Source organism: Zingiber officinale, chromosome 4A (assembly GCF_018446385.1).
Source record: "Zingiber officinale cultivar Zhangliang chromosome 4A, Zo_v1.1, whole genome shotgun sequence".
Classification (NCBI taxonomy): Eukaryota; Viridiplantae; Streptophyta; class Magnoliopsida; order Zingiberales; family Zingiberaceae; genus Zingiber; species Zingiber officinale.
Window position 1 is genome coordinate 135,484,196 of NC_055992.1, and position 22,682 is coordinate 135,506,877.

A 22,682-nucleotide genomic window follows, 5' to 3' on the forward strand; every position below is an offset into this window, starting at 1 on the left:
TATTAAGATGAAATTGTCATTTTCCTTCGACGAATGTTAATATACATTTGAAACAAGTTGTCATATTAATTTAGTTGAATTGTTCACAATTAAATTGCTTTTACGAAAAATAAAGTTAATTGGAATATAAATTATTAATAAAATACTAATTATTTTATTTATTACTTATAATAGTTAAAGCTTATACAATGATCTTTAATTCACTTCAATATCTTATATTTAATTTTATTCATTTATTATTATTTTTTTTTTAAAAAAAAAAGGAAATGTAGATTTCCAAACATTCATCAATATTAAAGAAATTATAATTATTGAAATTTAGTAGTTTTAATTTGCTTTTAGAATTATTAAATGGTCTATTTAAAAAAAATGCTTCAATTTTATAAATGAATATTAGGATTTCAGAAAATGATTCAGTGCCCATAAAAGCAACTTTTTCAATAATATATGTGAAAAGAAAAACAATATTACAAATTAGAAAATAATAAGAAATTATTAACTATTATTAAAATTCCCAACATATAAGCATACAAGCTAAAAAGGATTTATCAGTAAGCGAACCAAGAGACGGTCATCTACCTACAAAATTAATCGAGCAAAGCTCATACATCTAGATTATCAAAAAATAATAATAATAATAATAATCATAAAGAGGATTATTCCAGCAGCTGCCACGTGGCTTGTTCCTGCAGTGAAACAAAGAAACTTCTTTTAAGTTATAGTGAAGGTGAAAGAGCTAAAAGAGAGCTACATGAAACTCTTTTTTTGTGTTACCTTGAGGTAGACTTATGGAGTGGCTCTGAGGATCTTCTGGCACATAGTGGTCCCTGGAAAAGTGAGAAGGCTGTAGTCGAGCAGATGTTGTAGTCTCTCGCAGTCAGTCATTTTCGAGAACCCAAAGGACGTCGTCCATGTATCGACGAGACTCAGCACCGCAGGAAGGCACAGCCTTTCGACCCCCATGTCGGAAAGTAACTGCACAAGAAGTTGCAAACAAATCCATGAGCAAGCAAAGCACTACACATACTTCAAATTTAAATCCACTCCAAATTTATTGTCGAGTCAGTTATCTTTACCATATGGATTTGACGCTGAAACAATTTCGTTGTAAACAATTGTGAACCCTCGCTAACTCAGTTCGAACATTTGCATTTTGTTAATGAGTTCCACATGTGGTTTAAGTCATGTTTCTAATATTTTTGTTATTTAGAGTTCGATATAATTTCCTATGGGATCTGAATAGCAAATCTGCAATTACCTTTTCAATTTCTTCCACAAGAATGTGGCACATTCCTTGCCGACGATATTTCTCGGTGGTACCGACAAAAGGCAATTCGGCAACCTTTTCAGTGTGAACCCTGGATTAAAGCATGTATCAAGGCTGTTAAGCCTGAAAAGGACAGGGATAAATCATTGTTTCATAGTAAAGCAAGTGTTACCTGAATGTAGCCACAGAGACAAGGTCATCTCCGTTCTCCAGAATTATCGTATAGAATCCCCAAAAGTTTAGTCTTCTCAGTTCAGATCTGCAATTTGAGAAAAACAAATTATTCAATGCACTCAGAGAGCTTCAAGACAGGAATTCCTCAAGAAAAATTGTATGGAAAATGAAACACCCAATTGTATTCTGTGAATTGATCAGAGGTCAGTATGACAGTATCATTTAAAGCTTTCTACAGTTCATAGCTGTCAAAAATCAGAATTTTATAGCATGAGATTTGATTGTTTAAGGCCAATCCACCGGTCATCATGAATTCATGATGAACGTTAAATATAGTTTCAGTGAGAAACCCTAACTTATCAAGGCGAAATGGCATTTAACTCCTGCAAATTTGGTGTTTGCGAACATCTCACTTAGACATCCTAGCAAGGTGAACACTAGGACAAGCTGAAGAAGAAGTGGACTCTGTAGGAAAACAAAGAAAGTTGGTATGTTGGAACAAGCTTAAAGCATCCAAATAGGTAAAAAAGGATGTTTGGTTCCTTAAACTAAACCATTTGAGCATGACCATTCCATCTAATTGTTCTACTAACAAAACAAAGATCGAGAAGCAAAGCCCAATAAACAGCATGCAACCAGTAAAGAATGTATAGAAGAATATAATAACAACTAACTTGCAGAACAAAATGAACTTACTCTTTATTCATAATAATATCATATAGAAGATCACTCTGGGTACGAGGTTCAATCATCGTAGTAAAACATTCATGCAATAACTTGTATGCAGCATGGAGCTTGCTCCAATATCCAGGAAAAGTTTCGAAATCACAATTTTCAAGCGCAACATTCTCTCTTTCAAAATGCAGAATTGTCCATGTTAATGCTCGTTTTGTTGTCAGATTTGGCTTCCCAACCAGATTGCGAAGATGAAGAAATATCTGCACATAAAGCACACATCAGGATTTTCAATTACGGAAATGGGATGCACATTTTCCAACCAAAAGTATACCAAATGGTTTCTAGAGGAGCAAGTAAATCAGGAGTATACATGATGGAACGGTATAAATCAGAGAACATGAAGAATACGGTGATGTGGTATTATGAAGTGGAGTTTCCCCCCTCATTCTAACTTCCTGAACTCTTTAGCATGCCTCTCGCAGACCAAATGCCATTAGAGGTGCGAAATTGCATCTTTAAAAACTAATAAAGAGCCCAATTCAACCCAAATGCCACAACACCTAGGTGGAGAATATCTTAATGTTTAAATCAAAGTTCAAAATCTCAAACCAGGAATTTTAATCTTTGACTTGATCAATAATGTTTTGGTATTGTGATGACATTTTGATGTATGGTGTCGGTGACAAATTGGATGTTGAAGGAAGAAAGCAATGAAGTATAGGAAGGAAAGATTGTATGCATGGAGTGATACTGAGTTTCGGTAATTTACCAAAATAATGTATTTAAACTATTTCATCGGGCACGGTATGAAATTTCAAACCATGGTTTAAACACATTATAAGGATCCTCGTTTGGTGATGTGGAACCAAGAGGTGGGCTTTTATCCTCTCCTTTTTGTTTCCTACTCTCTTTAATACCACTAAATTTAGCATGCTAATAGCTGAATAGCATTAAGTCAATAAAACATGCTCATATGCATACACATAAAAAATGAGAGAAAGAAAGAGTAGAAAAACAACCTGTGAACACTTTGAGCTGCAAAACCAGTTCCCAGTAGCACAATCACTTACTGAAATTCCTTGATTTGTCAAGCACCCAACATGATCTGGAGGAAACAAAAAGTTAATCATAAGGAACCAATTGTTAGAGTGGAAGTTTTATTAAGAATCTTACATTCAGATTGACATTGATCACAGTATAAGATGGTCTTCTGTGTAATTATTTCTGCAGAATTAAATTCACTTGAGCCACATATGCAACATAGGCAACACGAACAAAACCACTTGCCCTCTGGCACCTCCTTTATTAAACACAAAAAAAAAAAAGCAATTAGGAAACAAAAGTAATATGTTAGTTTAGGATCATGTAGGAGATAAACCGAACCAAAATGTTACTAACGTTGCTAGTTTCTCAAAAAAAAAAAATTATAACAGGTGAAAAGGACAATAATGGTTGGCCATCATCAGTACAATAAGGATTTCAGTGAAAACATCAAGGTGTCCCTTATTTTAGGTTGAATGAAAGACCTTGCCATAAGCATCATATGATACTTAAGATAAGCATAATTGTTCATAAAATAACTATCCTTACTTCGCTTTATCTAGCATCTCAGGCTGCTGAAATACACTTGCTAAATTATATGGGAAAAGATTATTGGGAGAAGATATCGGGATACTCAAGCATGTCTGCTGCCAATTAGAACTATTTGTAATCTTGTTACTAGACAAAAATTCTTTAGCACCAAACTGAAAATTATAATTTTGCATCAATTTAACCATTTGTGATTTGTGTAGTCTGGATAGCAATGATAACTAAATAGGTACAAGGAACTTATTTGAATGCAACTATTTGTTGATCAACAAAATGACTTGAAATAATTCAACTCCGAAAAATTTAGCAAATAGCAAAATCTATTTAAACAACAGAGAAGCTGAGAACGTACCTCTAATCCAATACAGCTAACATGGAATGTTGATGGGCAGGCATCACATAGAATTAGAGTACCACCTCCATGACATAAAGAACATGTATCATCGCTTTGGCTGTCAGTTGAATCGTGCTTCAACCTTGGATGGGAGAACTTTATAGGGTCTTTACCATACACCAGCTGAGATTTGCACTGTAGCAAAGACATACCATCAAGCAAAAATGTTCTGGCACCAGGTTTGCATTTGTTGCTGCTAGAATGAATCTCAAATCCAACAACAGTATACAGCTCTTTACAACATTTGCATTTAATTCCAGTGCGGGTAATATAGCCCTCCTTCTTGACCTCACCATCCCATTCACAAATGTAGTGGACCTTCTGCCTATCTGATACAATGTGATTGTCAATTAGAAGTGATAAAGCTGTTCCTTCCTCCTGTTCTCTGAGACATTTCTGTTGGTGACTTTTACTTGACTTTTGATCAGATGGAAACATACCAGTGTCTGGTTCATCAGCTTTGCCGGTGAGATATCTCTTTCTTTTCTTCAAGTTCTGATAGCATGAAAGATCTTTTGATAAAGAAGAAGTTTGGCTATCATTTGAATCTGTTAAATAAACTGCATCGATTTTCCACAAATTTTCTTTTTTACACAGGTAAGCCTGGCAAGCTGTATAAAGAGAATAAAAGACCTCACCATCAGGAGAAGAATATCTAGATCTTCTTCTTCTTTCACCAAAATTCCAACCCATGTACAAGAGGTGTTTCCAAGCATTTAGTTCCAGTATCCCAATATCATGGTTGGCAGTTCTCTGACAGCCTTTAACTCGGGATGATTCAATGTATCGCTTGTAATTTACAATAGCATCAGGGTGGTACTCAGGTTCTACATCCTTACAGGTAGGCACACTTACTGAAACATTTAACTTCAAATTTTCTTTACCTGAAACAGAATTATCTGACTGTTGCTCATCTTCACAGAACTCAGCAGAATGAAGCTTCGTTATGTCAGAGTCAAGCTCATGTGAATCATCAGCCAGTTTGGAGTAGGTTAGACACCTATCATTAGATATTTTTGCGTCTTTGTTATTATCAGACTCAAAATAGGTAGACGATATTGTTCGTTTCCTCTTATTTGAAGATGAACACACAAGAAGATTTTGCATGTCGAGTGCCTCCTCTGGAGGGGACCCAGCTCCAGCAAGTAAAGGCTTGAAAGGGCCTTGGCAATTTGTGCTTCTTGTACCTTTGACCTTTTTCTTTCTTTGCTTCTTTGTAGTTCCAGTAGACACTGGACCATCAGCATTGTCATAAGGAACATCTAATAATCCATGAACGACTAACAGTAAATCTTGGATTAACCCAGTCACTAGATGGTCCCATACTGACTCAGATCCCAACATCCAGAGTCCAATCCTTTCACTAAAGGCATCCAGAGTACTCAAATCATACCAGATTTGTCTTACTGAGACTGGAAGCACACCTCCCCCTTCAAACGGTTGAAGAACTTTAAGCAACAACCACTCACCACGAGATTCCCAGTTGCCAGATGGTTCGCGCCAATCTTGGGTAAGACGTAGGTGATCGACTGTCACCATCTGTTGATCTCCCTGGTCCGGGAAGAATATCAGCCTAACTTCAGAACCTTCTTGATGATCAAACACTACACCTTCCCACCAAGCTTCATCTATCCATGCATCTACACAAAGCCCGAACCTCAACACAGAAATCTTGAGATCGCAATAAGGAGGCAAGGGCCTTATCCGGCCTCGATAGTTCACTGGGTTTCTTGCAGCCTGGCCTTCTATAACAGGTGACACAGTGACAGTCTCTTGAAGATTTGTATTTTCCTCTTCGGTCACGAAATATTTGAACTCAATGAGTCGGGAGAGTTCCTCGCAAGCGATAACAGTCCCTGTGTGCCAAGAACCTACAAGCCCATTCTCCAGAGATAACACCTATAGCAGTAACAAATAAGCAACAATCAAATACCTTTTTTTAAAAAGAGATATTCAGAAACATCTAATCAAAACTAAAATCGACTTAGAGAATGCTAAATTTTCCTCCTAAGATATGCCATTGAGATAGCTTCTGACTTTTCTTTTGGTTCTTTTTCTCATGATTCGTGTACGATCAAATTGTATAGAACTATAGCGATTGTGTCGTTTAAAGCGTACAAGGAAGAATAGAAGTGGCAAATCTGTCTAAAGATAAAGTTTTGCTGAGCGTTTTTCTGAGAAAGATAAGGGTAAAAATAAACTGAAACCCTAATCGATGCCTACATTACATTATTACATTGATCGGAGAGGGTTTTTCCGGCTTGAATCAAGATTCGAGAGAGAGATACCTCGACCTCCTCTCCGGGAAGCAGCTTTTTCCTTCCGTAGGGTTTGTCCCACCTCCTCCCGCCGAAGACCTCCATCGATGCCGGTGCAGAGGTGAAAATTTCCAGCGGGCGGCGAGCGACGGGCGATCGGCGAGTGAAAACTCGGGCGAGACGGCGGTGACCCGCCGCTTCGGGAAGGAACGAAGGTTAGTGTTAATGCCATAAACAATCCATCGAATAGAAATTCACCACGTGGGTTACAAGTCCAAAACGGTACGTGTCCGTTTTGTGAATTTCGTGACAGGTCCGATAAACCTTCGGGTAACCCATCGAATTGGATCCGATAAAATCGGATCGCCCGTAGAATTATTCTGATTTGTTACCATCTTATATTTTTATGGGAAATTTTGCTTTTGCCACCCGAGCTTTCCTTTTTTACGACAATGCTTACTAAAATTTTAAGATCTAAGTTTAGAAAAATATATTTAGTGCCTTTTTAATAAATCTATCGGAGAAATATTCTAATTACAATATTGATTATTATGTTTTTCATAGAATTTCTAATAATAATAATATTATTATTATTATTTAAACTTTACGTTTTTTTACTTTTCCTTTTTCACGTTTTTTTTATTTTTATATAATTTTTTATTTTGTTTTTTTTATGCTTTTTATTTTTTTAAGATTTTTTTACTTTTTTAATTTTTAATTTTTTTATGTTTTTTTTCTTTTTTTTATTTTTTACGTTTTTTAATTTTTTTTATTTTTTAAAGTTTTTTAACATTTTTTCTATTTTTTATTTTTTATGTTTTTTAACATTTTTTATTATTTTTTATTTTTAAAAAGGAAAGGATATAGCAAAGGAAGACGACAAGAAGGTGTTCGATGATGTGTGATGCCAGGACTATGGGAGAAATCTAGGGATTTGCCAAAAATTTATTAAGACTGTTTTCGTCAAATTGTTAAAAGAATTTAGAACTTGTACATGCTATTCTATGGATCGTTTTATCGTGCCTTGCGAGAGTTGATTATTTTAGTTATATATGAACTGCGTGGTTATTTGATATATTAAAATTTTTTTATGTTTTTTAACGTTTTTTATTATTTTTTGTTTTTTTTTATGTTTTTATTTTTTTACTTTTTTAAAAAAAAAATTCTATTTTTCTGTGTTTTTTCTTTTTTTTTTTTGTGTTTTTTCTATTTTTTAATTTTTCAATTTTTTTATGTTTTTTCTATTTTTTAAGTTTTTTACAATTTTTTATTTTTTTACGTTTTTTAAATTTTTTTAAGTTTATTTTTTTTTTATGTTTTCTTTTTTGTCACATTTTCCTCTAATCCGAGGTTATTTTAGATAAAAAAAAATTCATTAATTCCGGAATCAAGAAAAATCTCAATTTTCTGAAATTTTCCGATTCCTAGTTACATGTCCCTTTTGTTGATGTGTCGGGCATGGAACATTATTCGAAAATCATCGATTACCTATATCAAATAGAATTTTAATTGATAAGCTGGGATGGATAACTAAGATTATCAAGAATAATTCTCAATCAAACGCACCATTGGATGGTTGTAAACTGACTTTATGAAATCTACGCTTGTTCAATAAGGCAATTGAGTTCTTCAATTCTTTTGGATTTACCATGAGGGTAAGGCTAGGGCTCGATCTAGCCTTTTATAAATGTGATCCACACCCTCAAGAACTCCGACGCAAGTCCCAAGCCTACTCAACAATCATCTAGTGTTTCTGCAAAAAAAATCCACACCAACTCAATGGAGTTCATCCTAACTCGCCGCACGGCCTGCACCTATTCATTTGCACTGGGCATCTCACTAAAATCGTCCAACACAGACCTGAGTCGCTTTCCTCACATGCATAACAAAGATGGTATTATGAGTCTACTTGTATATATTTATACCATTGACATCAATGATTAAATTTAAATTTTAATAAATAATAAATTAATTTAAATTAAATATGTTGTAATTAACATTTCTACTAAATGTACAAGACTTAACTGATCTAACACTAGACTAAAATCCAACTAAATTTATTGGACCTGATAGATAAGTCAAGGAGTGACATAATATTTGATGAGAAATTCGGCTGGGTTTGCAGAACCTTACACCTTGTCAAAGTCTAGTTGGGTCTGTGGATCTGACAATTGACGAGAAGATCTGGTGGGTCAAAGTAGAGCCGAGCAATTCTGCCTGATAAATAAAGTAAGTACTAAAGAAGAGTGTTTCAGTAAGGATAAGTCTCAATTAGGAATTTTAGATGCATGTCCAGTTTAGGTTCATTTTAGAAATCTAGACTAAGACAGTGACTAAATCCTGATCTCAGTAAGACAAGATCCAGTAAAAAAAAAATTATATTATTATGGTGTTGACTTTATTTTGCATGTTATACTTTATTTTTATATTAACACATTTTGCAAAATAAAATGAGCAAAAAAATAATTTCAAATAACAGTGTCTGAGGCACCTCTGAGCTAACTGGAGGCACCTCGAAACAACGCTTAGAAGTGCTCTAAACAAGCTGGAGGCACCCTCAAAAAAATAAGAGTGACAAATAAGGTTTCGTGGAGCTGAGGCGCCCTAGAGACGCCTCGAAGGCTCATTAGAGGCGTCTCAAAGTGCTTGAAGATGCCCTAGCGCAGATAGAAATCATAGTAAGCAGAGTTTATCAAGACCAAAATCTTCGAGATAAAATTCACAATTAAAGACGTCCTCATTGGCCTTGGAAGTGCCCTCAATGGTCCATAAGAGCAATTTGGGCCAGCATTTATTCATAACTTCAATATGTGACCTTTCAAGTTTCTGGCTACTCTGATTTCGTCCTCCAGTTGTGCCGCGATGCTGCTACACTCTACTACTATTGAAACGTTATCTAACACTGAGCTCGATCAGATAATCTTCAAATGTTGGATAACGAATTTTTTTTAAGTACTTAATTATTGCATAAAGAAAAGTGTAAATTGTTACATTTGTCCTTGGTTCATTATTATACTCGAATCTCTCTTTCGACAGTTTCATAAAAAAATTTTAGTGAATTACCTATCGATACGGTCCGAGAAATCATAGGTCTTGGAGTAGGAATCGCTGAAAGATTCAAATCAAGTAACTCCTCGTATACTTATATTTTTCAATTTCTACTTTATTTTACTCCGATGCATACTCGCGTTTAAAAATCAAAAAATGTAAGAGGACATTTGGTTTGCATTTTCCATATGGTTCTATATTTTTCATTTTATGAGAAAATGAAAAATACGTTTAGTTTACATTTTTCATGTTCATTTTCAGGAAAAAAAAAATCATTTTCTAAGAAAACAAAAAACACGAAAAAATTATTTTTTGAAAATGAGAAAATATAATTTTCTAGAAAATAAAATGAAAATGCAAACAAATCAAACGTATTCTAAATTTTTAAAATCACGTAATTCACTTCCCCTTCCTCCCCCTCCCCCTCCCCCTCCCCCTCCCCCTGTTTTCAACACACACACACAACCTCAGCCCGTGCCTTCCTCTTCCTCTATTCATCCCAAACCATAAATATCACTCCTTCCACCCCGAGTAATCATCTTCCCTTTAGATGGATCACCCGACCTTTATGTTAGTTCTTATCCATATTCTCCCATCTTGCTAGCCGTTGAGACGCCGGTATCCCTAGTTTCTCTCCCTAGGGGCACGTCACCCTATCATTCTTGAATTTGAATTAGAGATTCGCCTAGGGTTCATTGCAAGCGCTATTTATCCTCTGTTCAAGAGATGCAAAAAGTCAGAGCCGCCTTCTTCCTTTCTTCACCAAAGGAAAAAAGCAAGAGTCAAATTGAGAGGTATGTTGTTTACTTATACGAGTGTTTTCATGACAATATTGAATTCAATGGTTCTTGACAACCGTCAGTTCTGCAAGAGGTATTAATTTTCATGAATAATTGTGAAATTTTAAAAATAAATTTTTATTGAGAATTTTTAAAATTACTAATTTTTGTATTTATTCACTTTAATAAAAAAAAATTATGGGATAGAGAAAAAAAATTATCAACTCATTATTCATCCAATATTAATATCTCAAATTGCAAAGATCAACAACCTAACAAATCTCCTAAAATTAATGTCGATGTCAATTCAGAACTTGAATCTAATATGACATTACGTTCTCCAATATAGAAATATTCGATTAATCAAAAAAAATAAAATTAGACGAGCCACCAACCAAATTAGAAAGTTAAAATCAATGATTACAAAGTTATTAGACTTTCCATGCTTCTTGTTTAAACATAAGCATATGACAATCCTGTATTTACGATGATTTGATTCAAATATTGAAAGTGAGTTAATGATGAAGAGAGTTGTACATTTTTAGATGCAATACTTCATCATATAACAATATAGCGCAATATCTTGATAATTTAATAAATATGCCTTGTCATGTATTAACAAAGTGGTGAATACACAATCTTCAAAAAAAAAAAAAAAAAAAAAAAAATTGATTATGGCTTACAACAACTATTGAAAACATTTGATACCTCACTTTGCAAGCATATGCATTTAGAGGGCATGATAATCTCTATCTTCTAATAATCATAAAAATTTGATCGAGATGATAAAATTTATAAGAAAAATGAATGAAAGCATTAGGGATGTAGTCTTAGAGAAAACACCCCAAATTGCAAAGTATATTCACTAGATATTCAAAAAGATGTCTTGAATATTCTTATCAACCAAGTGAGAACTAAGGTTCGTAAAAAATCGAGAATGCAAAATTTTACATTTTAATTGATGAAGCAAGAGATATATTTAACAAGGAGCAAATTTAGATTTGTGGATATTGATGGTTTTTTATGAGAGCGATTCTTTATCATTGCACATGTACATTGTACTGATACAACTGTTGTAATACTTAAAAAATAAATATCTGATACTCTTGGCCATTATGATTTACATATCCACAACATGCGACGACAAAGATATAATGGTGCTAGTAATATATGTGGCTTTTGAAATGGATTACAGGTTTTTTCTTAAAAGATTGTTCGTGTGCATATAATGTACATTGTTCACTCATCGACTCCAACTAGTATTAAGTGCAAGGTTTGAAAAAGAGGAATCTATTTAGTTATTCTTTTAAAAATTTAATTTCATTTGTAATCTTATTAACACATCTCTAAACATATTGATGAGTTACATCCTACTCAAAGAATTAAGTCGCGCATATAGTAACTACTAGTGAACGTGATACCGATAGAGAATGTAATCAAATTAAAAATGTACTACGACCTGAAAAATTCATTGGAGTTCTAATTTTGAATCAATTTGTAACATGATTGACAGGTGTAGCTGTGATTACCATATTATAAAACATGGTGGACGATGGCTCTTCTAACATTTCCTTTCCTCAATCTTGATTCACAAAGAAATTCAGAAATTAGAATACCAGTGAAATTTGGGAGACCTGAATTACCCTAGGCACTAGGCACAAACATCACCTAATCTAAGAAATTAGATTAGATAGCGTATGAGTAGGCTCAACAAAAACCCTGTATGGCTTCTTCTAATTCTCTATAAAAAGAAATATGACCAAAAGTAGTTCGAATGTATATAGAACGGATTTCTTTTGTTATACTTCCTACTATTAGATAGTGCCCATAAATCTCATGATACAAATTTGTGCCTGCTACTTAGTATCCTTAGTATCGGCAATGGTTCTGAAAAAATCTCTAAAAGGGTGGTGAAATTTAGATATTTCCACCCTGTCGAAGTAAGGAACCATGGCATATATATTTGGAAAAGATTCCATTTTGAGAGATTGAAAAGAGCACTATCTCGTTGAAAGGTTCTATACATCTGCCCTTTCTCAATGCATTTCTTTAGAGAAAGACTCCGTTTTTTTTTCCTCTTTCCAGATGGGAAATCCTTCTCAGAACATGGAGTGTGAATCAAATCCATGGGTCGTGAGTGGGAACTAAGTTTCCGTTTGGGTATGCGTCCTTGGATTACTGTTGCATATTCAGCTCCTGTTGCAGCAGCTGCTGTTGTTTTCTTGATCTATCATATTGGTCAAGGAAGTTTTTCTGACGGTATGCCTTTAGGAATATCTGGTACTTTCAACTTCATGATTGTATTCCAGGCAGAACACAACATTCTTACGCACCCATTTCACATGTTAGGTGTAGCTAGTGTATTCGGCTTTTGTATCCAACTCTATAAAGGCGGGTGCGGGTCTATGAATAGGAGATGTTGTGCTAGTATCTACAGGACCTAAATTATCAACAGGTTCCCCAAGAACGTTGAAAATTCGTCCGAGTGTAGCTCCGCCGACTGGAATGCTTAGAGGAGTTCCCGTATCAATTATTTCCATTCCTCTCGTCAATCCATCCATAGCACTCAAAGCTACAGCTCTAACTCGATGGTGAAGCTAGTGATTTGTTGATTGTAATAAATTCTTTTGATTTCATATTCATATTACACCTGGTACAAAAACATAATAAGGGTAACAAATCTATTTTGTCAAGCATTTCAAGAGAAATCTCTAAATATTTTAAATGAAATAAATTATGTTTCAACTACTAAAAGTTTATTTCATACTTGGAAAGAAGGATTTGTTCTTCTAGTTATGTTAAAGAAAAATTCATTTAGTTATGTAAAGAAAAATTTAATCTACAATTTGAGTGGCAGGTAATTTTTTCTCATTTATTATAGTTTGTATTTTATAATTATATAATTTACTTATATATTGAATCTTATTTATTTAATTGGCTCATTGATGCATTTTGTTTTAACTCTTCTCATTTCTACAACAACAAAACGAGTATTTTCAACTATAAAACTTGTTAAAATAGCCTTTCATAACAAATTAAAAATAATTTTTAACAAATTCTATAATCATTTACATTAAATAAGAAGTCATTGAAAATTTTGATAACAATATAATAATTACTAAGATTAATTTTAAGAAGAATCAAAGAACACAACTTAAATAATATTTTTACTTTATGATTTTGAATGTATTGAATTAAATACTATTATTCTACATTTTCAAAAAATTAATATTCATACACTTTTTTAAAAAATATTTTTAAATTAATTAATTTATTATATCAATTATGGTTAGCGGCGATTGAACGACCCTACTCATACTCTCTAACTTGTTATATGTTTGATGTGTCACACTCAAAATCCACTATAACCAACCTTATACAAGAGTCAATATGATAAGCGACTAGGCACTCATCCAAGAGTTATCGAGAATTTGAGTTGCAGCCTTTAACCTTTACCCAAACCCTCAAAAGTCCTTGGCACTTTGAGCACTTGGTAACAGACTTTCAGAGAGTATTTAAATGCAAGCTTGTTAAAAGAATAATAATTGAAGATAATTTTAAATGGACACTTTGATAATAAAAAATCAATTTAAAAATATTTGAGAATAGAACAATTTTATTAAAAAATAATTTATCATTTATTAATTAGTATTTTTCTATTTTAATAATAAATAGGAAATTAATTATAATACTTATAAAATTATTATAAGTTAATAATAGTATTGAATTAATAAAATTTCCAAAAAAAAAAAAATCCTTGTACGAGATATTACTGCTATAAATAAGGATTGTGCCTTTGATTGCCCATTGCAGTGTCTCACAAAGCTTACTAATCCGGTAAATTTGTCACCCGAATATCAACTATCACAAAGCTTATCAATTATAGTAAAATATGATTACACTCATCTCAAACGTCTTTCAATTCATTTTTAGATTATACGAAGAGATATAAATCATTAAATCATCTTATAATCAAAAAAACGTAAAACAATAAAAAACACAAAAAGAACATGGACAGAATGAAATATTTTTAGAAAAAAGTTATGTAACTGATGAGCTGTTTAAGCTCAGTATAGTAGCAACTACGCTTAGGGTACGTTTGGTTAGAGGTTATCCTTGAGAATCTTAATTATCCATTCAAAGTTATCAACGAAAATCCTGTTTGATTTAGGTAATCAATAATTCCCGAGTAATATTTTATGTCCGACACGTCAACAAAAAAGGACATACAATCCGAAATCGGAAAATCTCATAAAATTAAGATTTTTCTTATTTCCGGGATTAACGAATTATTTTTATCAAAAATATCCTTCAATAAGAGAAAAATATGAAAAACATAAAAATCAAAAAAATCAAAAAACTTTAAAAAGAGAAAAGACATTAAAAAAATAATAAAACGTAAAAAAAATAAAAAAATAATTAAAAATGTTTACAAAATTTAAAAAACATTAAAAAATAAAAATAAATAAAAATAAATAAATAAATAAATGTAAAAAAATTAATCTTAGTTATGTGATTACATGGTAATCATATAACCAAGATTATACATGATAACTTAAACCAAACACACCTAAAGGTTAATAAAACTATAAATTCTTCCATTTATATGCTTGAGTCTTCGTATTTGTAACATTGTATATTAGGATATGTTAATTATGATGTGTTGCATATATTAATTAACATACAAAGCATATCAACATTTCACCTTAACACAAAACACAAATGTTAAATTTATGTTGAAACGGAAATGACAAGGTCATCCTTTCAACATGTTGAAAGAAGCAATAAACCACTCAGCTTAATTCATATCAACGTGTATGATCTCAAAGGTACACTGACCCGTGGTAGGAATAAATACTTTATCACTTTTATAGAAGATAACATAAAATACTGTTATATTTATCTTCTTAAAAGTAAATATGAAGTTATAGAAAAATTTATTTTATATAAGAATGAGATTGAAAATCAACTTAATAAAAAGATTAAGGTTATTCGAAGTGATCGAAACGGTGAATATGTTTCACTATTCATTGAATTGTGTGTTGAATACGAAATCAGACACGAAACAACAGTTCCTTTTACATGTCAACAAAATAGAGTTGCTAAGCGAAAGAATAAAACTTTAAAAGAGATAATGAATACTCTTCTGTTGAGCTCTAGACTACTAGAGTTCATATGGGATGAAGTTGTGTTAACAGCTAATTACCTTTTAAATAAAATATTCCAAAAATAAATAAATAAAAGTCCTTATGAGTTGTGAAATGGAAAACAACTGATCTATAAATAGTTACGAATGTGGGGGTGTCTTGTCAAAATTTTGATGCCTAATCCAAAAAAGATTAAGATATGAACAAAAACTGTTGATTGTATATTTATTGAATATGCACATAACAGCAGTGCATATCAATTTTTTTTATACGAGTGACAAATATCGAATATACACAAAAAATCAATAATAGAATCGAAAAATGCCTCATTCTTCGAGCATGTGTTTCCATATAAAACACAAGAGGAAATTAGCCCCTCTAAACGAGACATATGAAACACAAGAAGTAGTGGAGGTTGAGCTCAAACGAAGTAAAAGAGATTGGGTGGAAAAATCTTATGAATGAATTTATCACTTTCATGTTGGCAAGTGACTCACACAATTACTCAGAAATAGTAAACTCTTCTGATGGACCTTACTAGAAAGAGACAATTGCATCTAAGATAGACTATTTTACAAAGTCAAACCTGAGAACTTGTGGATCTTCCTTAGGGAAGCAAACACTAAGTTACAAGTGGATTTTTAATAAGAAAATGAAATCACATAGCACAATTGATAAGTACAAGGTCAGATTAGTAATCAAAAGTTACCAACAACGAGGATGTTTTGATTAATTTGACACGTATTCTCCAATGTTGAAAATAACTTCCATTAGAGTATTGTTGACTATCGTTGTTGTATGAAATCTGGAAATATATTTAATAGATGTAAACACAGTTTTTCTAAACAAAGATTTAAAAAAAGAAAATATACGTGAAACAACCTGAAGGGTTTTCTGACCTAAGCATGAAAACAAGGTTCGTAGATTGATAAAGTCGTTATACTGCTTGAAATAAACACCAAAATAGTGACATGAGAAATTTGATAATGCCAAGAAAAAATGTGGATTCAAAATCAATTAATATGATAAATATATATGCATAAAAGCCACATAAAAATGATTACGTCATCTTATACTTTTATATAGATGACATACTTATCATTAAAAATAATAATAAGATAATCAAATCCACTAAAAACATGTTGAACTCAAGGCTTGATATAAAAGACATAAGTCTAGCTGATGTAATTCTAGAAATCAAATTTTTAGAACAGAAAAATTTGTTCTTCCCATTGGATAATATTCTTAAGAAATTCACTAATGTGATACTGCGTTGACACGAACGCCAATAAACACGAGTCAATATCTATTGAAAAATCGAGAATAAAATAACTTTCAGATAAAATACTCTCGAGTGCTTGAAAGTCTGATATACTTGATGAATTATGCACGACTAGACGTAACCTACAAAGTAAATAGATATACGAGTAATCTCGATGTTGAGCACTGGGAAGGGATAACAAGAGTACTAAGTTATTTGAGATCTACTCGTGAATATAGACTGCACTATACGAGATATCCTGCTGTGATCGAATAATACAACGATGAAGTTGGATATCTGACATAAAAGATTCTAAGTCTACAAGTGGATATATATTCACTCTTGTAGGTGCAGTCATTTCTTGAAAATCTTCTAAGCAAACCATAATAACCAGATCCACGATAGAATATGAGTTTGTAACTCTTGACAAATATGGTGAAAAGACTGAATGTTATGACAATTATTAGAATATATTCCGAGATAGCCGAAACTAATGTCGGCAATTTGCATACATTACAATAGTCAATCATCAATTGGTCAGGCACAGAATCATCTGCATAATGCTAAGTGTAGACATATACATCGTAGACGTAATAACATTAGATAACTACTCTCAACAGAAATTATCACTGTTAACTATGTGAAGTCAAAAGATAATCTAGCAAATCCGTTAACCATTGAATTAAACAGAGAGTTAGTTGCAAGATCATCGTAAGGGATGGACTTGACGCCGATGAGAAATGTTTGTGAAAAGGAAACCCAACCTATACTGCCTGGAGATCACAAGAACTTGATTCAAAGAATAATTTAATTGTATCGACAAAGTTGATCATTGTGAAGAACGACTCAATAAATCAGTGAAAGATTGAGGTTAAAGCACACGACTTTTTAATAATCCGATAGAGTAATGTTAAATAGTCTTAAGAGATTCCTATGTGAGATAGAAGTAGGACCGCTTTGAAGAAATTTGAAAGCATAATTCTTAGAACTTCTCACAAAACCAAACGTGTTAATGGACAAGAACGAACACACTCATGAAAACTGAGTTTTATCAAAGAGAGTCCAAGATGAGATATGTCAATGTTTACACAGACAGCAGAATAGTTCAAGGACATCATGTCTACTGTCAGCTAGTAAACAAACAGATTTTCACAAGGGACGGATCAAAGGGTAAAACCTACATATCCTATACTAGATTCAATTGCTGAATACTATCACATACCATATTTCCATTTATATGGAAGATTGCTAGAAATGTGAATGAAAAAGAGCTGAAAGGAAGAGGTAAGAAGCTTCAATGTGAATGGGACTTTAGTCCCACATTAGGAATTTTAAGACATATTAGTTTATTTATATTGATTCACATGCATTAATAATGTGAACAAATGCATGTGGAGAGTGTCTCTATCGCGTGGGTACGCAACGGGTGCAAATTCAGAGTCCAAATTACACTGAACCAAGTTGACTAGTGTGCAAGCATGACCTACGCGTATCGAATGTCGAACCGATCGACAAAAAATTTTCCAAACGAATGGACCAATGCTTTACCACATGAATCATTTTGGCAATTATTTAAGTGTGTAACAGATGTATTAATAAAAAATTAATGTAGAATTGGTAAACGATCGAGTGAAACGTTGGCGTTTCAAAACTCAGTAAGTAATAATCATTAATCAATCATTAAATGTTGTCATTGGTTTAAGCTCCTACATAAGGAGGCTGCGATTATAGGCAAAAGAATACACACAAAAAAAAAGCTCTTCACCTACGTTCCCCCTTGCTCTCCTTTATCGTTCATCTCTTGCTCAATAGTGTACTCGTAATAACAATCGAGTATCTCTCAGTTCGTCATGACCACCGGTACTTGATATCTATCATGGTTAACTGTTGTATCTTGAAAAATAGACTATCTGAGAAAATCTCGAAGCACAATTAGAGGCGGGTTAATTTGTTTCAAGAAAACTACTTGAAAGCATTCCTAAATTGTTGAAAGCATGCCTAAACTACTTGAAAGCAAGTCTCAACATCTTCGTTTCTGAACTCGAGATTCCTCAATCAGGACTCTCCAGTTGAGACTCTCTAGCAAGGAATCTATAGTCTTTTACACTCGAACTCGGCATTTGGCAATCTACACTCAGCACCAACCATATTGATAGCCTGAGATTATCTGCTCAGATCATTTCGACGGATAAATTGAAATGAAGCAAAGATAAATTTGTCACAATAAAACAAAGATAAATTTGTTACAATGAAGCAAAGATAAATTCTCGACAAATACATGCCCTAAAAAAACTCCCTCTAACTCAGTCATTTGATGGTCGACTATAAACTGATTCCATGATTTACCTTCTTTAACATAATCTGAAAATAAACTATAAGAGACACCTAGATGAACATAATCACCTTTTACTTAATAAAAAAAAATACAATCATCACTTAAAGAAATGTTAATTCTCAATCAAAGAAAAAGAAATATAAAATTATATATGAGATTTTCATATATAAGATCTTCATAAAAGAATAGACATTTCAACTTTTAAAGGAATCGTATTTTGAGTAATCGGTAGGATAAATTTAAATCACTTACGAAGAGGATGTTTTGACGTATATTTTTTCAAATTGGAAAATAGGCATTGAAATAGTATTGATTGAAGTTCATTTCAACAAAAGTTAAGATGTTACCTTAACAGCCCCTCCGGACAGCCTTATACACTTTAGAATGGAATAAATCGAGGAGAGGCAATGGATTCAAGTTCATACCACTTTTGTTGTAGAAGTGGCAAAAAGATTATCCGACCTTTACGCATCGTACCACGAAGGTACTAGCATCCATTGGAGAATGACAATTACACAAATTAATGATTTGCAAAGATATTTTAATCTGGATCATTAGTTTAAATCAAATTAATTAAAATATTTAATAAATTTAAAACTAATTCATAATTTATCTCACCAAATAACAAATTGTAAATATTCAACCTTTAGAGTTTTACAACCTGATAAAATATTTCTTTTAATTATTTCATCTTCAAATTAATTTTAATTTAACCATTTTAGAATTTTAAATTAAATTAATTATAATAAAAATTACCCATTAGTTTTAAAATTGTAATTGGATAAATTAATCCATAGTTTATTTTAACTAAACTTCACAATAGTTAACTCTTAAATATATTTAATTAATTAGGATAATTAAGAGTGTCGACTCAGAAGAAACTATATTAGAAGAAAGATGCCTACCATTAGCTAGATATAGTTCTTAAATTAATTTTCTAAATATATGATAGGTAAAAATAATCTAATAATTGTATATGATACTATTATATTAATCCATGAAAAGTTAATGTTCCAGTACTTCATGAACTTTTAATGATCGAATTTCATTCGACTAATCCAGGGTAGTAGACGGCCTTCTCCTAGTTCATCTACCAGGTTGTTACTGTGAAATTTGAATGTTCGCTGTCAAGTGGTCCTTTTTTCGATTACGAATCTCCTTTTTATAACCTAGTAATGACTCTCATTAAGATATCTGGCATGCTGACCTCCATTAATGGTCATCTTCTCATAACGGTCCCAACGTTTACCCCTCTATTAACGTTCATCGTTACCAATCACCTTCGTTACCGTCACTCATTCCTAAAATGCTTCTTCTTCAAATTAAGCCCTCGCCCATTAACATTCCTAATTTCCCCCGAACCCGAATCCTGAGTGTCAAGCACCAAATGACCCAAGCTCTTACACATCCGAGTCCCAAACATCGAGCATCATACGATCTTGAGCTCTCCCATACTCAGACCTGAGTGTCGAATATCATATCCTCCTCCTTTGGGGCTTGAGTTGTCGGACCCATCCTTTGGCCCAGCCCACGATCCATGAATGTTCGCTCCTTGTTGTCTCCTAATCCAACGAGCAAGTTCCTGCCCAAGGCCGACAAAGGGTATTGGTCTTGTGAAGAGAAGAGTAGAAATGTTATGGAATGAGAGGAATTTAGAGAGAAAATATATCCCATTTTGGATTACGAATCTCCTCTTTATACTCTCATTATGATATTATGATATCCCTTCTGTAATGGCATGCTGACCTCCATTAATGGTCATCTTCTCGTAACGTTCAACCCTATGTAGTGGCTAAAGTTCGTCATTTTCAGTCGCCTTCATTACCGGTCATTCCTTGCTAAAATGCTTCTTCAAATTAAGCCCTTGCCCACTAACATTCCTAACTCCCCTAACCCGAATCCCGAGCACCGAGCACCAAATGATCCAAGCTCTTACACACTTGAGTCCCAAAGCATTGATCTCGAGCTCTCACATACTTGAGACCCGAGTGTCAATCCTCCTCCTCCTTATGGGCCTGAGTTATCAGACCTATCCTTTGGTCCGTTTATAACACACTCAAAAATAGATATTTAAAATATTTATTTACACCCTTCGTATAAATGAACAAAATTAGAGATTCTAGTGTAATAATGGACACATGACATCTCTAGTGTAATAATTAGAGATTCTTATAAACTGACCTCCCTTCGTATTAAATAATGAATGCTTAAAAAATCTATATCTTTTATGATTTAATAATGAACAAAATTGAATATCAGATAATGAAGTGAATTAAGAATTATTGTACCGAAAGTAAAATTCATTAAAAAGCAAAATTTATCATCTGAAAGAGAAAACCATTGTCCACACCGAAACAATCGATTTTTTCCTTTAAACTTCCAAGAAACCACAAACCGGATGAGGACAAAATGCATAAAATCAGTTTAAATTAGATGCACATTAAGGAAAAGTAGGTAAGGCATTGTGAGTCCCCATAAACCCTAAGGAATCCGAGGAGCAGGGTAGAGTCCAATGTCAAAGTGAGATCCTCCGATGATGGATTAGGGCAAACCACAATGTCACGGGAGACCCAAAAGGCAAAGCCCTGGCATCGGAGATGGGGAAATTTGAAGAACGAGGAAAACAAATTTAGAAGAAGACACAAAAGCGAGAAGGTCAAGGCGGAGGACAGCGTTGTGAGTCCCAATAAACCCTAAGGTATCCGAGGAGCAGGGCAGAATACGATGTCAAAGTGACATCCTCCGATGATGGATTAGGGCAGATCACAATGTCACAGGGGATCCCAAAAGGCCAAGCCCGAGCATCGGAGATCAGGAAATTTGAGGAACGAGGAAAGCATATCTAGAAGAACACACAAGAGCGAGAAGGTCATGGCGGAGCGCAGCGTTGTGAGTCCCAATGAACCCTAAATAATCCGGGCAGCAGGGCAGAGTACGATGTCAAAGTGGCATCCTCCGACGATGGATCAGGGTAGACCACAACGTCACAGGAGACCTAAAAGGCAAAACCCGAGCATCGAGGATGGGGAATTTGAGAAACGAGGAAAGCAAATCTAGAAGAAGACACAAAAGCGACAAAAGAGAGAGAGATAAAAACTGAACCTAATCAATGCCTTGCGTTGCATTTGATGAGCAAGGGTTTTCCCGGCTCGAATAGAGAAAGATAGATAGATACCTCGACCTCCTCTCCGGTAAGAAGCTTTCTCCGTCCTGGGAGCTTCTCCCACCTCCATCTCCTCCTGCTTCCGCCGGAGACCTCCATCGATGCCGGCGCAGAGGGTTCGCAGCGCAGAGAGAGATAGCGACCGATTGATCGCCGAATGAAACGGCCAACTGAACCGCTCAGGCTTTGAAGGTTTGATAGATGAGCGGATCGGGCAAACGATCCGATAAAATCGGCAGTGACAAGAATCGGGTAAACGAGTCCGGTAAAATCGGATTTTTATATTTGCATGGGGAAAGTTTCTTTTGATACCCGAACTTTCCTTTTTTACATGATTGCTTATTAAAATTTCAAGATTTATTATTTAAATGCTCTAAAAGTTTACATTTATATATTTATAAATTAAAAGTGCGTTTTTTTATAATCTAAGTGTTCGCCTTACTCATGTCTATCATTCGAGATAATATTTTATTTATATTTATTTAATATATACCGAAATAAATAAGTATCAAGATTAAACACACTTATATTCTGCTCATTAATGACTTTTAAAAATGTCTCCTCGGGATGGTGTGATGGTTAAGGCAT

General features: G+C 33.5%; 1 protein-coding gene across 2 annotated transcripts; it reads right to left on the reverse strand.

The window, feature by feature from the left end:
* Nucleotides 1-474: 474 nt before the first annotated feature.
* LOC121971356 lies at nt 475-22,263 on the reverse strand. Of its 2 annotated transcripts, none has more exons than XM_042522586.1 (9): nt 22,107-22,263; nt 4,062-6,002; nt 3,293-3,419; nt 3,139-3,224; nt 2,138-2,379; nt 1,440-1,526; nt 1,259-1,358; nt 775-975; nt 475-686 (listed from the first exon to the last, which is right to left on the reverse strand). In XM_042522586.1, exons 1-8 carry the CDS (start codon nt 22,191-22,193, stop codon nt 787-789), a joined length of 2,859 nt encoding a protein of 952 aa, XP_042378520.1. In that variant the 5' UTR covers nt 22,194-22,263; the 3' UTR covers nt 475-686; nt 775-786. The 2 variants fall into 2 exon arrangements, with proteins under 2 accessions (XP_042378520.1, XP_042378521.1); XM_042522587.1 differs by lacking the exon at nt 22,107-22,263 and adding an exon at nt 6,392-6,598.
* Nucleotides 22,264-22,682: the final 419 nt, after the last annotated feature.